Source organism: Phyllostomus hastatus, unplaced genomic scaffold, assembly GCF_019186645.2.
Source record: "Phyllostomus hastatus isolate PE091 unplaced genomic scaffold, TTU_PhHast_1.1 phas_scaffold_129, whole genome shotgun sequence".
NCBI lineage: Eukaryota > Metazoa > Chordata > Mammalia > Chiroptera > Phyllostomidae > Phyllostomus > Phyllostomus hastatus.
Genome location: NW_025334009.1, coordinates 9,822,987 through 9,838,976, shown reverse-complemented (window position 1 = coordinate 9,838,976; position 15,990 = coordinate 9,822,987). Strand labels below are relative to the sequence as shown.

Here is a 15,990-nt window from a genome sequence, read left to right as displayed (position 1 = left end):
CCCTCTCCAACGAGGTGTGCCAGGTGCCCGGCGTCTGAGAGCTCCCGGGCCCTGGCGCGGTGCTGGGGGTGGATGCTGGGCCTTGATCCTCCTCGCTGTCGGTGTCTTTTCTCGGACTGGTCCTCCACCGTTCCAGGAGAGGCTGCCGAGTGCATCGTCCCCTCCCCGAACCCTGACCAGGGGGCTCGGTGCTGCCACCCAGACGTCCTGGTGCTGGCATTCCTCTTGTTTATTCTAAACACCCCTTTTGAGCTCCCATTTATTATGCATTTACTGTGCGCAGGGCAGGGTTCAGTTTCCACATCTCTCAAGAAATGAAGTCACTCTGTGTGGGTTCTAGATTCAGCGGGCGGTCTCTTTGTAAGTTATACAAATGTCTAATACTATGTTGTCCACCCGAAACTGATACAATTGTATGTCCATTGTAATTGAAAAAGAAAAAAAAAATTTTTTAAAGTAATTAAGCCATTTGGCCAAGGTGCTAGAGCAGAGGTGGTGTTGAAGCCCCGACCCAGCTGACTCTGGGGTCCTGCTCCAGCCCCCCAGGGCCCCGCCCACGGCTCTCGGCAGGCCCAGGCGCCTCTTTGGTCTCCTAGCACCGCCTCCCCACCTCTCAGCACCTGCGGTGCTGCCCAGCGCCTTCCTCCCTGGGAGAGGAGACGCAGGCGCTGTGCTGGGATCTGCCAGCGGGTGGAGACAGACCGTTTGGGGGCCTGAGTCAGTGGTCAGGCCTCTGTTTCAGTTTGCATCCTGGACACTTCCCAGTGGCTTTGCCCTTTCCGTCTTCAGTTATCAATAGGAAAAAAAAAAGACAATGAACTCACCCACAAAATATAATTCCTTCATTACATGACAAAGGAAAAAATTGGTCTCTGTTGGATGAGATTCTCTGCATACAGGGTCCGGCAGAAGTAACGCCCGCTGGGGTGTGGTTCCTAGGGTAGTAATATGGGTGTAATTTATAGTTTTAGGTTGAACATTCCACCTAAAATGTCATAGGATGTGCTCGAGTGTGATATGGTTATGTTGTAATGCAGAATTACATGCTTATGATTTTGTAATAAAAAGGGGCATTATTTGTGCGAGTCCCTGTATAATATTTGAGCTTCAGATTCTCTGTAGATAATATTTGTAACATACATATATGACCCAGTTTCAACATGTTTCCTGTTTGTTAGTCGTTGACTGTCCCATTTCTCCCACGTCCCCTTGGGTTAGGGTTCATTGTCCTCTTTAATTCAGGTGCTAGAGCAGACTAGGTTGCAATAGTCCTGGACCTGTGGAGTGGCCGTACTTGGCTCATTTATCTATTGCAGCACTTACGTTGTGCTTACTGTTTACACCGCTGGAACTCAGGTTTGGAATCTTGGAGGAAAAGATGCTTTCACATTTACCACACAGAGCCTGCCCTAAGAAATGCTGGTGGGTGGGGGGGGGTGCGGCTGGGTAAGGAACCAGGGAGCACCGGCTGTGTCTGTCCCACATGTCTCCAGGGCCCTCGAGGAGGTCTGGCCTGCTTGCCATGGAATGAACGGGAACCATTTCTGCCGTTCTGTGTCCTCATAATACTGATTTTCAGCCTCTGAGCCCGAACACGAGAAAAGCCCACATGTCACGCCTGCTCCCCGAGGCTCAGGGTCTGTGGCAAAGCCGAAGGCGACCCGCCTGGTGACCGCACCCCACACATTCCCCTCTCCCCCTCTTTCCTTCCCACAGCGGCCCCCGTCTGCATTCTCGCCCACTGGAGAAGGCACCCCGAAGACCTCTTCGCCGGAGGCTGTGTCCGGGCAGCTGGGGACCCCGGGCCAGCAGCCGAGGGAGGAGTCGGTGTTGCCCAGCTGGGACAGCGTGGACAGGCTGGACCGGACAAGTAACTGTTCTACGCGGCGTCTCGTTGGTCTGTGGGTTTCCAAAGGGCAGTTGGGAGGCGTCTGGCTGTCATGTGGCCACTCAGCCCTCCTCCTGTCAGTCTGAGTGGCGTGCGCCCTTTCGGGGCGGCCAGGCCGCGGACTCACGAGGCCTCCCGCACAGCACACAGTCCACAGCGTGGCTGCGTTTTCTGCCTGGACAGTGTCCCTGCGAGACCCGTGGGGCAGCGGGGGCTCCCAGGCAGGCGTGGGAATCGCACAGCCTGCTTCCGCCGCCTGTAGAATGGGTGGGGACTAGGAATACCCACTGGTCTGTGGACTGGCAGCATGCATCCCGCTTCTAAAGGCCAGGGCCACTAGTCCACCCTGGCAGGACAGCCAGTGTTCCCAGGGACTGGGGTTCCCGCCCCTGGTTATTAGAGTGTGCTTCCTGAAACCTGACATATATATATTTGTTAGGGACACTTGCAGCTATGCCAAAGGAATCAAACATTTAGGAAGTTTAATGCACTAGTGTCACTCCTCATCAGACAGCAGGGCAGTCTTCTGCTGTCCTTTTGGGGCCTCCGGGTCTTCTGCTGGGTCGTCCACATCCGGCCCGCAGGTGGAGGAAGAGAGATGGAGAAGTCAGTGCACCTGCTGCCTAAGGGCCTGAGCAGGGAAATGACACACACACACACACACACCACTTTCAATCCCAGTCCCTGAGCAGGAGCTAGTCCCACGGCCCCAGCTCGATGCAGGGGATCCTGGGAAACGTAGTCCTGGCTGGGAAAACGCACCCCAGCAGCATGGCTCTGCCGTGAACTGCGGGAGTAAAGATGCTCACCCCACCCAACATGGGTCAGTTTTTTCCTCACGCAGATGCACATGCTTAGGTCATAGAAGCCAGGTATGTTTGTCTCCACCCCATGTTATCCGTCACGTCTCGACCCCTTTCCTCAGCGACAACAGCAATAAATCAGCAGCAAAATGCCCATTTTAGAAATATGCCTTTGAAGGCTGCGCTGCCACCTCTACTCTGTAAGGGAAAAGATTTAACTAACAGCCGTATCAGCAAATTCCACTGTTATCACAGCATAAAAAAAGTAAAAACATTCGTGTTTTTAAATAGTCGTTCTAAAGATTTTCCAAAAGAGAGCGTTTCCATGTTACCCTTTTAGTACCTGCCAGTAGAAACTGCAGAGAATTCTGTGAGCATGTGAAATTTTACTTATGGATGTACATGGTTTGGGGTTTTAATTTTTAAGTGCATTTTTCCTTTCTAGATATGCCTTTTTTCTTTTTTTTTTGTTAAGGATTTTATTTATTTACTTTTAGACAGAGGGGAAGGGAGGGAGAGAGGGAGAGAAACACGAATGTGTGGTTGACTCTCACATGCCCCCTACTGGGGGCCTGGCCTGGCCCGCAACCCAGGCATGTGCCCTGACTGGGAATCGAACCTGTGACCCTTTGGTTCACAGACCGGTGCTCAATCCACTGAGCCACACCAGCCAGGGCCACATATGCTTTTCTTTACCCCCCCTGTTGCCCAGCATACCCATATCTATCCATCCATTCATTCATTCCTATTTTTTTCTTTGTCTCTCTCCATGGATTGAACATTCCCACAGAGAAGGGACTCTCAGACTCCACAGGACAAACGCAGCACTTCAAGATTCAACCTCACAAACTGACAAACGTAAAGGATATTACAAAGCCTTCTAAAAGACACTCCATTTCACAAATAGCTCCCCACTGAGCCATGAACACGCCAAACACATTTGCAGAGGGTTTCAGTTTTCAAAACGCGATTGTTTGCGTAATTTTCTGTCAAAGACGGCACCTGCATGTAATTTATCAGTTGTATTAAACATAAAATTTAGTTCAACATCATCACCCACAGACAAAAGATTCCCCACTCTGTCCAAACACCCCTGCCTCTTGGGAGGAAGGCTGAAAGTGAAAGTAAATAAATGAATGAAGCCCTTCTGGAGAAAACTGCTGGTCGCCTTGCGCGGTGGCGGCGCTGGGCCGAGACGTCCTGGAATGTCCAGGCCGACCGCAGAGGCCCTGACCACTGCCCCTTAGGTTTGGCAGGAGGCAGATTTCTCCCTTGGGGCACGGCTCAGTCTCGGCAAAGCGCAAGTGTAGAACAGGAGGCCCAGAGACGGAGGTCGCCTTAGCAGATGGACGTGCACTGGGCTATTTTCAGCAGCTCTGTGGATGCCTCAGGGGAGGGTTGGTGCCGGGGCACAGCTGGGGTCAGCCGCCTGGACGCCGTGCACCGAGCAAACCCCAGCAACTCCGCTTTCGGTCTCAGCAGCGCTCACAGCAGTTAATGGATTCCCCCCCACCCCCCCAACACACGATCACTTTAGAGACCTGGACTAAGCATCTCCTGGGTGCACAGCTGGGACATGAAAATCGGGGGACGGTCCCTGTGAGGCCCCAGGGGACTTCCCAAGGACCTTTAAGCCTGCTCCCAACTGGGCATGCCCCTACGGACCTGCTAGAGTTGGCTGCTCCCTGAGGCCCCGCCCCCCCGCCCCCGGAGCCAGTCACAGGGAAAGTGACAGGCGGCCACGCCCCCTCGCTCTAAGGTGGTAACACCCCTCTCTGGTTTCTCCCTCCCTCCCTCCCACCTGCAGACCTGGCCCCAGTTTTGCAGAGCCGGGATGGGAACTGGCTGGCCCTGAAGGATGGCGCTCTGCCCCCAACACGCCTGCTGGCCAAGGCTAAGAGTGGCACGTTTCAGGCCCTGGAGGCTGCTTCCAGCGTGGCATCCGCCTACGATGAGATGGGCTCTGACAGCGAGGAGGACTTTGACTGGGGTGCGGCCCTGAGCACGCTGTGCCCACGGCCCCAGGGTCTGCCCAGGACCCCCCAGCCTCAGCCCACGCAGGCCCAAGGCTTGGACTGTGGCCTCTCTGCCGCCTCCGCTTCCTCCAGGCTGTCCCTCAACCCCGAGGCCATGTGCTCTGACTCCGAGACCTCCTCCACGGGCTCTTCCCGGGAAGCTGGGCATCGGGCCAGGCTGTCCTGGTTGCAGAGGAAGGCCCCCAGGAACCCTGCGGCTGAAAAAATGCACCTCCAGGGAGAGCTGGACGTGAACTTCAATCCCCAGGCAGCCAGCAGGGAGACCTCGGACAGCAGCGAGCCCGAGGAGGCCCCCCACGCTGCAGACCGGCGGGCCAGGAGGTGGAGAAGGGCCCGCGTGGGCTCCGAGGAGCCAAGCAAGGAGCTACCTTCCCCCAGCGCCCGTTCCCAGGAGCTGAACACACACCAGGTAATAAAATAGGTGCATGCAAGCGCACGCACACTCTTTCCGGAAGGATGTGCCCTCCTCCAAGCACGGCGTGCAGAGAGAGTCCCAAGTTAAGAATTCACAGACCCAGATTCTCCTCTTGGTTTTGGCTGCTAAGTAGCCGAGGGACCTAGGCAGGTCATTTCAGCTCCCTGGGGTCCCATTTAGGGATCCCTAAATGGGGCCTCCCTAATTAGGGATGAGAGCTTCGAGTTCACAGTAGGTTTGCAAAGCATGGCCCCAGACCAGCAGTACCAGGGAATTGGTTGGAAATGCAGATTCTCAGGGCCTGTGCCAGGCCTGCTGAGTCAAAAACTCAGAGGCCAGGGCCCTGCCATCTGTGCTGTAAGGAGCGCTACTGATAACACTACTGTGCATCGGAGTTTGAGGGCCACTGGCTTCGGGGTCAGGGGTCTAGAGTCAGCCTTCCAGGGTTCAAGTCCAGCTGTGCAGCCTGGGGAAGGCATCCCTCTCGGCCTCAGTTTTGTTATCTGTAAAATGGACACATGAGAAGCGTTGGGAGGCGTGAATACAATAATATTTATAAAGAGCTGAGCTCTGTCCTAGACACAGCAGCAGAGCTCAGGAAATGTTATTTCAATGTGATCATTCAGGGCACAATTTCCTGGCATCCTGTGAATCCTTAGTCCACATCACACCCTTCTCAGGATTCTTGGTGGCTCTGCCCCTGCGGTTTATTCTTGTGTGCGGTGTGAGAAGGTGTCTACTTTCATTTTTCTGCATGTATCTGTCCAGTTTTCCCAACACCACTTATTGAATAGACCATCTTTATCCCGCTGTATGCTCTTGCCTCCTTTCTCAATTGTTAATTGACCATAAAGGCATGGGTTTATTTCTGGACTCTCTGTTCTGTTCTATTGATCTATGTGTCTGTTTTTAAGCCAGTGCCATGCTGTTTTGATTACTACAGCTTTGTAGTATAGTCTGATATCAGGCAGCATGGTTCCTCCAACTTTGTTCTTCTTTTTCAGGATTGCTGTGGCTATTTGGGGTCTTTTGTGGTTCCATGTAAATTTTTGGCATATTTGTTCTGGTTCTGTGACATAAGCTGTTGGTATCTGGACAGAAATTGCATTGAATCTATAGATTGCTTTGGGCAGTGTGGACATTTTAATCATGTTAATTCCTCCTGTTCATGAATGTGGAATATGCTTCTACTTATTTGTGTCTTCTTCAATTTTTTTTCTTCAGTGTTTTATAATTTTCCAAATATAGATCCTTTACATCTTTGGTTAAATTTATTCCTAGGTATTTTATTTCTTGGATCAGTTGTAAATAGGATTGTTTTCTTAGTTCTTTTTTTTTCCTAATAGTTCATGTAGGTGCATAAAAATCAACTGATTTCTGGATATTCGTTTTGTATCCTGTTACTTTACTGAATTTATCGATCAGTTCTATTTGTGTTTTGGCAGAGTCTCTAGGGCTCTCTGGTAACCAGATTAATTTTATTCTGTCTAAATACATGCTGCTGGTCCACAGCTCTATCTCTGCCCGTGGTCACGCCCTGCCCTGTCCTCCCCTCTTCCCGGTGGGGGGGCTGCGATCGCCAGGGACCAAACACCCAGCTTCGTGGAGCCCACACTGGCCCTCCCACAGCAGCGTGTTCTAAACTCGGAACTGACACACGTAGCCAGGGAAACAGAAGTACCTTGAGTGAGCAGCGGATTGCAGTATCCGAAACTGAGGGTGTTGTGGAAGATGTAACCATGTCGCCTGTGCCTTCTGTGGGGACATCACCATCACTCTCTTGCATTACTATCACCTTTGATTTTGTATGCACCTGGAGGAGCCACGTCCACTTCCTGAGTGTCACCGCACCTTCAGTAGTGCCCAGCCATCCGGCCCTGCACTCTGAGTTTGGGTTCCCCCTCAAACGGGTCCTGAGTCAGGGATTGGGATGTAGGTTTATGTCAGAGGAGATCCGGGGAAGCCCAGGAGTGAGACAGGGGAGGGAGAAAGGACAGTTAAGGCACAGTATAGACCCAGGGGCTCCGTCCCACGAGGGACCCTGTGAGAAGCCCCATGGATCAGAGCTCAGAGCTGTCACCCTGGAAGACAGGGAGTAGCTACCATGGCCTCCCACCTCGCCTTGGTGGGGAGCGATCCCACCCAGGGTACCAGGTTTGCCTGGATGGTGCCTGAGAAATCCCGCAGACAGGGAAGAAGAGACAGACTGGGACTGAAGTAGGGAACTGTAAGCGGGCCAGCAACTGCCCCTCACGGCGGCAGGAAACCAATGCAGATCTAGGGGACACAGGCTGGGGACATCGCCAGCATCTGCCACAATGACAGTCTGTGAACCTGTCAGCCAGATCCCCGATCTCAGGGCCCCCGTGAAGATGGCTGTGGACACAGAGGCCCTTAGGCTCACAGAGTTCAGCATCAGGCCTGCCTGACCTGCTGATATAGTGCCTTCTAGAAAAAAGTCCTATATGTGGTCCAAGCTCTCACTTTGTCCTCTGTAAAGCAAGGTCATTAAAGATCTGCCCCTCCCAGGATTGTTGTGATGCAGAGCAGGAATATAACATTCTGTGCAGCTGTGGGTCATTATCATCTAGCTCAAGTGCAGACTATTTTCTGGAGACTGAGTAACTTCCCTCCGGGATATCCTTGAGGGTTGTCTGCACACTTGCAGGTATAAAATGCCATATATGCACCATAAGTAGGTGTCTGAAGCTTCCTATGTGTGCTGAAGTGGCTGGAAAGTCGCCTTCTGGCGTTAATCTCTGCAAGGCTTCTGCAGGGAAGAGGCAAGGGCCCAGACAAAGGTGCTGGGACCCGTGTTATGTCCACCTTCCTGGCAGTGTCCTCTTCTTCCCACTAGGTGGCGACAGCGTTGCATTTCCAGGGACTTCAAAACTTGGGCCTCCTGCCTGGTCTTCCCTTCTATTTAGTTTACTGTGTATTGTAAATTTCAATACATTTCATACACTTCAAAACACAGATATAGTCCCCGTCGACCACAACCCTAAATCTCCTTCATCTCCCCCCAAGTGACAGCAGTTGTATTTGTGCATTTATACACGCACAGGACGTTTAGAAATACAGTTCTGTAAATGTATCTGTGTTTTAGCAAAACCAGCATCTCCCTCTCCACATTCTTCTGCCTCTTTCTCTGAACAGAAAGCAATAGAGATGTCAGCACACACAAAGGTATGCTCGGCACCTGCAGAAGATTGCGTCGTCTCGTGGTCCCCAGGAGGAGGGTGGGAGTGGGAGCCGTCCATCCAGGGCGCAGGCAATGAGGGTGCAGTCCTTCCTCGCCTGGACTGGATTTCTGAACAAACACATCTAACAAAAGTCTGTCTTTTTAGCATCACTCTGCATCATGCATGGAAAATTCTAAGCACTGCTAGCGATGAAAGACTTCTCCCCACCAGGGCAGGCTGCTCCCAGTGCCCAGCCCACCCCCTGGGCTCTCCACCGCTCCCTCGGTTGTGGGGGGGAGTCAGCGGTCAGCAGTGCCCGTGAGGATGGGCGTTGAAGGCTTTTCCACGTTGATGTTGCAGACACTACTGCGGAGAATGTCCTTGTGCAGGTCTCTTGGTAAAAGCACAGGAAGTAGAATTGCTGACCGGAAGGGTACAAAGGTCTTTCATTTTAGTGAGTACTGGCCAAATCAAGCTCCCAAAACCTCATCGTGACTGGCACGGCCGTGGTGCTGTTTGAGTGTGTTTTCTCCTACCGTCCACAGCGCTTAGTGCTGTGTGTCGCCGACTTACGGTGTCGCCGACTGACGTGAGGAAAAGAGTACATTTCTTTTTAGTTACCACTTTCGTAGTTGCTGCTGAAGTTGAGCCTTTTTTCTATATTTAAAGCCATTTGCATGTTTTCTTCTGTGATAGACACATTTCCCTTCTTGTATTATTGTGTTGTACCATTTGCCTTTTTCTTATGATTTTTATGAATTAGTTTTATTTTGTCATTTTGTTGATTTCAGGATTTTTCTCCTTTTTCCTTTTTCTCCCCTTCATTCCCCTCCTCCCTGGACCCCCCTCCCACCGTCATTCCTCCACCTTAGTTCATGTCCATGGGTCATACATATAAAGATTTTAGTTTTTTGAGGGTCACGCATTGACAATATGCTCCCCTCATTTATCACTTCTGCCTTAACTTTATTTAAGTCTCTTTCACATGCAAAAATGTTTGTTACTAATAATTTATAATCATTTTTCTTAACAATAATATATCAATATTTCCTTTATCTTTTTTTCTTTGGTACCTTGTTTAAGAAAGCTTCAAATCCTCCATTATAAGAATATTTTCTTTTTCTTTCTTTTTTTAAAATATTTTATTTATTTATTTATTTTATTTAGAGAGGGAATGGAGGGAGAAAGAGAGAGAGAGAGAAACATCAATGTGAGGTTGCTGGGGGTCATGGCCTGCAACCCAGGCATGTGCCCTGACTGGGAATCGAACCTGGGACACTTTGGTTCGCAGCCTGCGCTCAATCCACTGAGCTACGCCAGCCAGGGCAGAATATTTTCCTAATACTTCATAGTTTTGTATTTTACATTTAGCCCTTTAGTCCATTTGTATTTTACTTTTCTGCATGATACGAAGGGTGAGATCTAACCTTATTTTTTAGGATTAAGTATTTCTCACCAAATCATTATTAAATAATTCCTCCTCTATCTGCAGGCTCCAGATGCCCCTTTTAATATCTATTAACCTTTTTTTACTTCCCCGAGCCTGGTGTTTTACTCTCTCTGTTGCTCCCATTCACACACAAATACAACTTTATTTTACGTACATGAATTTTGTACTATATCTTAATATCTGACAGATGGTTTTCCATTTGCTGTTGCTTTTGTTCACAACATTTTCTAAAAGTGTCTTGACTTTGATCAGTTCCTTTACCCTTGTAAATGATTTTTAAAAAAGCCTGCTTTCGAATACCCAAAACACATTTTTTTTAAAGTTTTGATTGGATTGCTCCAAATGCATTTACTATTTGGGACTAATGTACATCTCGAGACATCTGAGTCTCCTCCAGTCTCCTGCCTCCCGAAGCTCACCTTCATATCCGCCCGTCTTCACTTCCCTAATTCCCCACGCTTCGCTGCTGCTGTCTCCATCCGTCTGTGGTTTTCCTCCTGTCCATCTCGTCCGTCCGGGGAGCCGCCCCCACGATGCAGCAGCCTGTATCTGCTGGTCGCTCCCCGCAGCCCCTCTCACCCCACCAGCCATGATGGGCAGGTGCAGCCAGCTGAGCACGGGAGTTCTCTCCCACATCCTCGACCTTGCTCCCCGACCTCAGGTCCCCCTCACTCGTGAGTCTCTGTGCACGCTGTCATCATGAGAGCTGAACACACCTTCCTGTCCCCCTGGATAAACCAACCCCAGTGCCCCGGCGCCCACAGGTGGCATGAACCGTGTTGGTCAGAGTCCCTTTCCCTCCAGCGCTCTGTGGCAGGTCATCTCAGTGCTGGGGTGAAACCTGAAGACAGCCTCATCTTCCCTTTCGACGGGGTGGGCAGACGAAGGTTCGCAGTTGTTACTCCACGAAACACAGACTGTATTCCTGTGTAATTATTTATCAGTTATTGCATTATGTTCTATACGAACAACGGTAAACCTACTTCGCCTCACCCTATATAGGACACTTGTTTCTCCTTTCCAAAACTATTTGATTGGTTGTTTCTTTCGAAAGCGAGCATCCTTGCCAGGACGGTAGGTGTGTGTTCATTTCATGCTGTGGCACGTGATGTGTGCACACCTGGGTCCTTTTTCACCTCAGGGGCGTGTTCCTCTGTCATTGTGGCCACTGCTTCCTCCGGGGCCATCCGCCATTTGTGTGCCGATATGGATTCTCTGCCTTCCACGTCTGCGATCGCCTCTCACCGTTTTCCCGCTTCTGTCCGCTCCTCGGCATTCCCCACTGTGTCCTCCACCTCGCTCTTGTTTTCCCACGGTTGGCGCTGCTGCCCCTCTCTCCAGCTGCGGGTTCTAATCCTGCCGCGCTCCCTTTCCTCTGTCGTCTCCCCAGTCTCCCCACTTGGCCTCATCCTGTGGGCTTCCAGTCTGCGTGCTTATGACCTTCTATAACTGACTTCCCCCACATCACGGACTCTCTGTGTTATCCCTTTTTAACGAAAATGCAAAGCTGCTGACAGACATGGCGTCCTGGTGGTTAGTAACACTTGCGTGATGTCTTCAAGCTGACTTTTGCTTTCCTGCTCTGCGGTGTTTTTCCGTAGGTGCATGCCACCATGGTCTGGTAGTCATTGTCGAATGAGGATAATGCTTTCCCCCACCTTCTGTTTGCCAGTATCTGGCACCGTGGCGTCGTTTCCCCTGTGCTAGCTGAAGGCAGGAGTGGATTCCTACCCTCACTGTCTCGCTATAGGAGTCTCTGAACAGATGGCTAAGAACCTCGCTGCACATTCGTACACTGAGTCGGTGAAGGGATAGGAAACAACAAAACGACTGTTTTCTTCTGCACGGTTTTCATCGTCTCCATCCTCGGGCTTTACATCCCGTGCCCCAACCTCCGAGGACGTAGCGTGGCTGCATGGCTGGTGCTTCCCTTCACGCATTTGCACATGTTGGGAGAGATACGGTTTCTAAGTGGCCGTAGAACAGGGGGGCGTTGAGGGGGGTTGGGAGTGGGGCTGGTCTTCGGAAGCCTGAGGAGCCCACCCCCATGGCAGCAGGCTCAGATGCTGCGTTTTAGTTTACTTGTTTTATGACGAGCATTTCTCCTACATTCCGGACCACGGTTTGAGGCCAGGAGAATATTCTCACTACAGCAGGTCTTCTGAATAACGTCATTTTGTTTGACGTTGTTTCACTGTAACCTTGATGAGGATGTTAAACAATTCATTCCCTGCCGAGGCCACTGCCTGTGTGGAGTCTGCCCCTCCTCCCCATGTCTGCGTGGCTTTCTCCGGGGACTCCATCTTCCCCACATCCCAAAGACGTGCACGTGAGGTGAACTGGCGTGTGTACCTCGTCCCAGCCTGAGTGGGTGTGGGTGTCCGTGAGTGGGCCTGCGGTGGGTGGGCATCCTGTCCAGGGTGGGTCCCACCCTGTGCCCTGAGCTGCCAGGACAGGCTCCAGACCCTGGCAACCTTGAACTGGAATAAGTGGGTTAAAAAATATATATAATGATCTTACTTCTTTTCATTAGCCTTTCTTACATGTCTGCATTGCTCCCACTTATTTCAGTGTTTAACATGAGAATTGCTCTGGGTCTTTCTTTGGCAATGCTTCTGCGATTAGATATATGACGTAGGGACTTCCCTTCTGTTCGCGTCCACTGGCCTGTGGCCAAAGTGGCATCATTACACGTCATGTCACTTAAAGCCACAGCTCCCAAGAACCTACTCACACCATCAGGTGAGGACTCACTGCATCCATGTGTCTTTGGAGATGCAGGTCTTTGTTAATCTACCCGGTAACTGTTACGTGGCCACATATCACCAAGTTAGTTCTGCAGCTCTGGTGGCTCTGATAATGACACTTCCTCCGCGTTCACGGCACTACACCTCCTGGGTGCCAGGGCCCTGGGCACGCGATCGCGGGTCCTCCCGGAACTCTGGGCCACCATCACTCAGCAGTAACACAATGCGCAGCTCAAATAAAACATGAGGGCTGTCCTCACAGTTCTTAGGGTTCCACCCTTTAAGGTTCTGCTCAGGTATCACCTGTCCCAATTCCACTTCCCCAACGACATCCCCTTCAACCAACTGGGGGGTGCCTCATGAGTCCCTCAAAGCCCCATCACACACAACCTGTGTGTATGTTGAACCCCACCATAGCCCGATCCTGGCCGGCTGTGCCTCCCTCCATCAGACCGTGACCCCCACCAGAGCAGGGACCTCATCCCTCTCGGTCTCTAGCTTCAGTGCCCATCGCAGGGCCCAGCACGTAGTAGGCCCTCAGTGCAAGTTTGCTAGATATGGACTGAATCACCATTGATGAATTCTTCGTAAGTTCTTATATATATATATATAAAAAAAGGCTAAAGCCAAAGCAAAGCGAAGCCGAGTTAAGATGACTTGACCGTCGGGCGTGTTAAACCTGCCGAGTGAGACGGGAAGAGGAGGTTTAGCAGGAGTGAGCCTGCAGCCCGTTGCTGCCTCCCTGGCCGATCCCGTGCACAGCGCACCAGGAGCAGCCACGTTCTTCGCTGGGGAAAGCTCGGTTCCTCCGGCTGGGCTGGTGCGCAGCCCTCCGAGGTCGGCTCCAGGCCCGTGTCCTGCCGACCCCCAAGCTCCCCACTGGCTCCCCTTCCAGGCCTTTCCCTTCTGACTGCTCCAGGCAAGCTCGCCCATCCTGGGTCCGGCGGGCCCTGCGGCTTCCTCACTAAGAACGCCTGACCTCACGTCTCTGCACGCAAATCGTCCTCGTCGTCCAAGAACCTGCTCAGAGGCCGTTCTTCCCGGGAAGCTTCCCCGCGCCCCCAGAAAAGGATTCCTCCTCCTCGGGCAGGACCAGAAAAAGCAGTCACGGCCCGTGGACCTTGTTTCGCTGATCAGTCCAGTGACCGCTTTTCATTCCTACAGCCTATGTCCTTCTAATCGCCTTTATGGCATCAGCCGCCCTCCGCATTTGCTCCATTATGAACTGTGTCCAGCCAATTTGATGCACAAATATCATTAAGAATGAAAGACTGTCGCACATCGTTTTAGCCAAACGGGATGGTCCAGATTCTGGTTGCAGAACGTGTTGGATAAAGCCCTTCCCGTTGAATGACTAACTAGATGAAAACACCGCATGTCTGTCCTCATTCATACATCGTGTACTCATTGATTCTCAAGTTTAAGATATTCACCTTGGACATGATCATCAGAACACTCTCAGCCTGGGATTTTGTGTCCGCAATCAACTTGGCCATCATCGTGGGAGTCCGGAGGGCTGTGCTCTCCCTCGAATTCATCTCCTGAGTCACCGAATAATTGCAAAGTGTCGTCCTCTGTCGGTTCCTTCTCTTTGCCATTGTGAAAGTTTTCAATTCTCAACTGTTTGCAATGAGCTAAAAGCAAACTCAGAATGGTGATGATTGATTTCGCTACTGAGTCATCCTTCTGGGCAATTCTATTCTCCTTGTGATATTGTCTGAGCCTCTTTCAGCGTAATTGGGAATAACCGATGAGTAATAATGGAAGATATTTCCCGAGATGATGCAGTACAAAATATTTCAAATGATAGGAAAAATAAGATCACAAAGATCCCATCGTGTACCCTGGATTTTTAAAAGGACCCAATGTACCCATACAGTAAATGCAAAATAGAATGAGTTATATTTTTACTTAAAATGTAAGTCAATTTTCTCTTTCTTCTCTGGAAGCCCTTCACAAAATAATAAAAGCCATGAAATATCAAGCCTTATAAAGAGACTGAACAATTCAAAGAGGAAACTGAAAAAATTAAAACTGGGTCTAAGAGACCCTGATAGTGTCCTGAGGGTTATCTTAACATTCCACAGACATCCGTCCAAGTCAAGGTCAAGGATAAAGTGAGGGGCAGAGCCTCCATGTCCTCCTGGAGTCCCCCAGGCCTGGTCAGGGGTTTACTCACAGAAGGAGCTGAGGAGATGCCCACCAAGTGGGCAGCAGGAGCCGTCAATGTGATGACTACACTATGTAATTATCACGGCAATATCACGCAGTACTCCTCGCGAGTGTGCGAGGGCCTTGCTCCATCTCAAAATCTTGGCCCTAGCGTCCTGTTCTTCCCTCTCTCCCTCTCAGCTGGGTAACTGCCATACTTTGAATCTCAACTCCTTCCAGAAGGAAGACTTCCCTGCCCCCACACTAGCGAGTGCCCCTCGGTGGGCTATCAGAGCACCCCCTCCTACCTCCCCACCCCTGTCTCTGCCGTCACCATAGCGACAGTCCGTAGAGAAGGCATTACCGTGACTGCTTCACTAAGGGCAGGCCAGGGTGTTCGGCCTGGCCTTATCAGCACCAGCGCAGTGCCGCCCAGGCTGCATGCCCAGTACGTGTTTTGTGAATGAAAACCACGGATGAATTCCGAGGTGTTTCTGAGCAGAGGTGCTCATCTGCCCGAACCCTTTCACAAAGGGCTAAGATGCATGTATTCGAGGAAATAGAAGTAGAAAGTGAACGCCCATCCATAGAGGACGCAGACCAGGTCACAGAGCTGTTCCCCTCCTGGTCGATGCTTCACTGGGTGTTACTGGGGACAGCAAGCCACGCACCTGTGGCAGAGGCATCCACAGCTCACGATTCCCGTTTTCTTTCAGGTGTCAGGTGATGTATCAGAGAGCGACCTCAGCGTCGAGACCCAGCACCCCCGGACCGGAGCAGACGCCGAGGAGGATAAACTGAGAAACAAGCTGTTCGAGCTGGCAATGAACATGAGCGAGAAGGAGACCTCTTCGGGGGAAGATCAAGAGTCCGAGTCCAAGACGGAGTCGGAGAACCGGAAGGAAAGTCTGTCCTCTGAGGACAACAGCCAGAGCATCCGGGAGGAGCTGATGAAGGTAAGGGCCGTGAACCCCCCTGCGACAGCTCGGTCCCTGCAGCTGGGCTACGGGAAAGGTTCTGTGTTTGCACAGAGATGGGGGGACCCGCAGAGCTCTCCCTAAAACGGTCTCCCCCGTACACTTGGGAGAGCCTGCGGAAGCCCTCCTGATTAGATCTGAGTGATTCGGTCAGGAGACCAGCGTTGTGTTTGACGGAAGCTTTCTGAGACTTCCCATCTCCTAGTGACTGCCCTGCATCAACACGGCCCTCTGGTCCCCAGTCTGTAACTCCATGCACATGGCCTCTCTCGTGGGCAAGGAGCAGGGTCCCTCACCCTCCCGTGAGGAGTTTTGCCTGTGGATGGGGAACATCGAGCCGT

General features: G+C 51.4%; 1 protein-coding gene across 1 annotated transcript in view; it reads left to right on the top strand.

Annotated features, from left to right (window-relative positions):
- Nucleotides 1-15,990, top strand: part of LOC123830767 (myosin VIIA and Rab interacting protein) — a 204,103-nt gene that overhangs the window by 153,189 nt on the left and 34,924 nt on the right. Inside the window, exons 9-11 of the mRNA XM_045857302.1 lie at nucleotides 1,717-1,870; nucleotides 4,499-5,136; nucleotides 15,389-15,628. Coding sequence (XP_045713258.1) covers nucleotides 1,717-1,870; nucleotides 4,499-5,136; nucleotides 15,389-15,628 — 1,032 coding nt within the window. The remainder of the gene's footprint in view (nucleotides 1-1,716; nucleotides 1,871-4,498; nucleotides 5,137-15,388; nucleotides 15,629-15,990) is intronic.